Source organism: Oratosquilla oratoria, chromosome 25 (assembly GCF_046742065.1).
Source record: "Oratosquilla oratoria isolate Oo_2021 chromosome 25, ASM4674206v1, whole genome shotgun sequence".
NCBI classification, from domain to species: domain Eukaryota; kingdom Metazoa; phylum Arthropoda; class Malacostraca; order Stomatopoda; family Squillidae; genus Oratosquilla; species Oratosquilla oratoria.
The window spans coordinates 58,807,195-58,810,321 of record NC_134801.1 but is presented as its reverse complement, the minus strand read 5'-3'; the positions used below and the strand labels follow the sequence as shown (position 1 = coordinate 58,810,321).

Genomic DNA, 3,127 nt, shown 5'->3' with positions numbered 1-3,127 from the left:
GGTTATATAATTTATCTTTATATTATTTAGCTTCCTTCCTTCTTCCATCTCAGCCAATTACCTGGTTACCTTTTCCATTACCAGACTGAATAATTACCATGATAGGATACATTCTTGTCACAAGTCACTTTTCACCACAAAAAAAGTTCTGAAAATTTTCCCCATACTCTCATGATAGGACACATCTTTGTCTCAAGTCAATTTTTATCTCTCTCTCTCTCTCTCTCTCAAAAAAAAAAAAAAAAAAAAAAAAAAATCCTACTCTCGCCGCCGATTTAATTTCAGTTCCTGTTAGACAGTGTTTAAGTAAATCAATTAGTTCTCACGGTACATTAAACTCATTTAGAATACTCCTGTGGATACTACCATATGCCTGCTTAAATTCCACAAAGAGATGATACTGATCTTTATTATGCTCCCAGTATTTCTCCTTTAATTGTTTAAGAGTAAAAATATGGTCTATTGTTGAGCTTCCATTTCTAAAGCTACACTGATAATCTGTTATATTTTCTGTAAAAAGTTTTAATCTCTTGTACAAAGTTCTGGCAAAACTCTTGTATCCTCTAAAGTTGCCTCTATAGTTGACACAATCGAGTATATCTCCCTTCTTATGGATTACTGTAATCACTCCTTGTTTCCAAGCTTCTGGTATCCTTCCGGTTCTCCAAATCCTTTGTATAACCTCTATCATTTTTCTTTCCAGTATTTTCCCATTATTTCTTAATAGTTCAGCATTTATATTATCCTTTCCTAGGTCTTTATTATTGTTAGGATATCTAATAGCTGTTCTAATTTCTTCCTGTGTGGATTCATAAAAAGTACTTTCGTCCGTGCTAGGTACTTCGTTCTGTGAGTGTACTAGATCTGGTCTATTGAAGACTTCTCTATAGTCTTCTTCCCATCTCGTTATGACTTCTTTTTCGTCTACCAAAATATCTTCATTTCTGTCTTATCATTTTCACTCGTGTCTAATATCCTTTCCTCAAGTTTTTGATACCTTAATAATGCTCTCCTACACTCCTTTCCCTTGCATCCTGATTTATTTGATCTAATTCGCTATTAAGTTATAGTCTTTTTCCTTCTGATTACTTTCGTAGGTTCTCCTTTTTTATCACGAAACGTTTCTCTTAATTATTTTTTTTTCATTGGCTATCCACATGTCCTTAGACATTTTTCTAAAACAACTCTTCCACACTCACGAACGAACGAATACGCAACTGAATGTAAACAAAATAAGAGGTCATCTTTACAAGTCAAGTCATCTTCATAAATCATTAAGCTTGTTGTCGACCACATGTTCCTCTAAGACAGCGTTTCCCAACCCTTATTGACCCCAGCGCTCCCTGTACGCAGGTATAAGCAGTCCAGCACCCTTAACTAATATCTTATTACCAGAAGGATAAAGGAAAGTGTTGTATGTATGCATCATGCGGTACAGTTTTGATCTCCGTCTTATAGAATGGACATCAATTCACTAGAATCAGTACAGAGGAGAATGACTAAAATGATACACGAGCTCAGAAATTTACCTTAACTAATATCTTATTACCAGAAGGATAAAGGAAAGTATGTATCATGCGGTATAGTTTTGGTCTCCGTCTTATAAAATGGACATCAATTCACTATAATCAGTACAGAAGAGTGACTAAAATGGTACACGAGCTAAAAAATTTACCTGAAAGAGAGAGGCTTAGGCACCATAACTTACACTCTCTGGAAAGACACAGAGTGCGGGGTGATCTAATAGAGGTGTTTAAGTGAATCAAAGGCTTTAACAAGGGTGACGCAAATAAGGTAATCATATTAAGACAACAGGGCAGGACTCACAGTAATGGACAAATTTAAATTTAAGAAGGAAATAGGCAAGAATTGATTTACTAATAGGGTGGTCAACGAATGGAATAGACTTAGTAACCACGTAGTGAGCGCTGAAACTATCGGTTGTTTTAGGAAACGGTTAGACAACTTTATGGATGGGGATGAGAGGAGGTAATGGACATGAAACTGCCTTGTGTAGGCCCTATGGTCTCTTGCAGTTTCCTTCATTCTTATATTCTTATTTCCCAGGGCCACATCACAGGTTGTGAAACTCTGCTCTAAGATGAATGAAATCTCGTGGTATTAGCCAGAATAATATTTTTAAAGTTGCAATGGCCTTTAAGGGCACTGTTACTACAATAATGAACAGAAGCAAGACACTGCTTTCAATTTCCGACGCCACTGAGAACGATGAAGACGATGAACATATGAACATATTCTCCATTGATGAGGTATGATATGCTTATGCTAATTTTTTATGCTCGCCGGCCGACCGGGTTAGAGCGTCGCTACTTGCGGCGGAGGTCAGGGTGATGGCAGTTCGAACAGCTGCCACCAGCAAGTTGGACCAAGGGCATGTTTTATCAAATTCCCGACCTCACTAAGAACGATGAAGATGATGAAGTTTGAAATGTTCATGTTCATGTTGTGGATGTGCTATGTCTTGCTGCATTGCTTCCGTACTAGGCAGTGGGCAGGAGTCGGGGATGACTCTTCATCCACGTGGAGCTAAGACGAGAGGAAGTAGAGGGTGGTGGATGGGAGTGGAATACGCAACAGTGGACGCGTGCGCTTGATTTGGCTACCTCCCTTATAAGGGGGAAAAGCCCTTGGTATATAGATACAAAGGAATACAAAGAAAGAACAAACAACAGCAGGCCTACTGGCCCTGACGAGGCTGTGTTTACTATACTAACCTACAGTTAAGAAAACAAGGCAACTAAGCGATAGAAGATGAACTAACACTACTGCTACCACTATCCTATCCAATTACAGTTGAATGCCGGGCTGTCAGATCTTTTATCGCAAGGGATAATATTTTATTTGCGGATTAGAGTCTAAGTATTTATCTAAGCGATAGAATGCTCATGTTCTAAATTTCTTGCAAAACGACCCCGACGCTCCTGTCTGACCCATCAGACATCAGAACCTTGCAGACTTGTCAAGAGGTCTTCACAAAGTTCGTCGAAGTCAATTGGCAATTGCGAGGAGACGAGATTAGACTCTTGTCAGAGATTAACCAGCCCTCTCCACGTTCCTGTTAATGCTGCGTTTATTCAAATGCAACTCAGCCACTCATGAAGTCCTC

At 38.7% G+C, this 3,127-nt stretch overlaps 1 protein-coding gene across 1 annotated transcript; it reads right to left on the bottom strand.

The window, feature by feature from the left end:
• Positions 1 to 322: 322 nt before the first annotated feature.
• On the bottom strand, positions 323 to 691 carry LOC143039153 (uncharacterized). The gene has a single exon (XM_076209015.1). It carries the CDS (start codon positions 689 to 691, stop codon positions 323 to 325), a length of 369 nt encoding a protein of 122 aa, XP_076065130.1.
• Between the last annotated feature and the right edge of the window lie 2,436 nt (positions 692 to 3,127).

What these genes read in the sequence shown, in the direction of transcription:
- LOC143039153 (XM_076209015.1), bottom strand. Translation starts at nt 691, where the DNA reads ATGATAGAGGTTATACAAAGGATTTGGAGAACCGGAAGGATACCAGAA.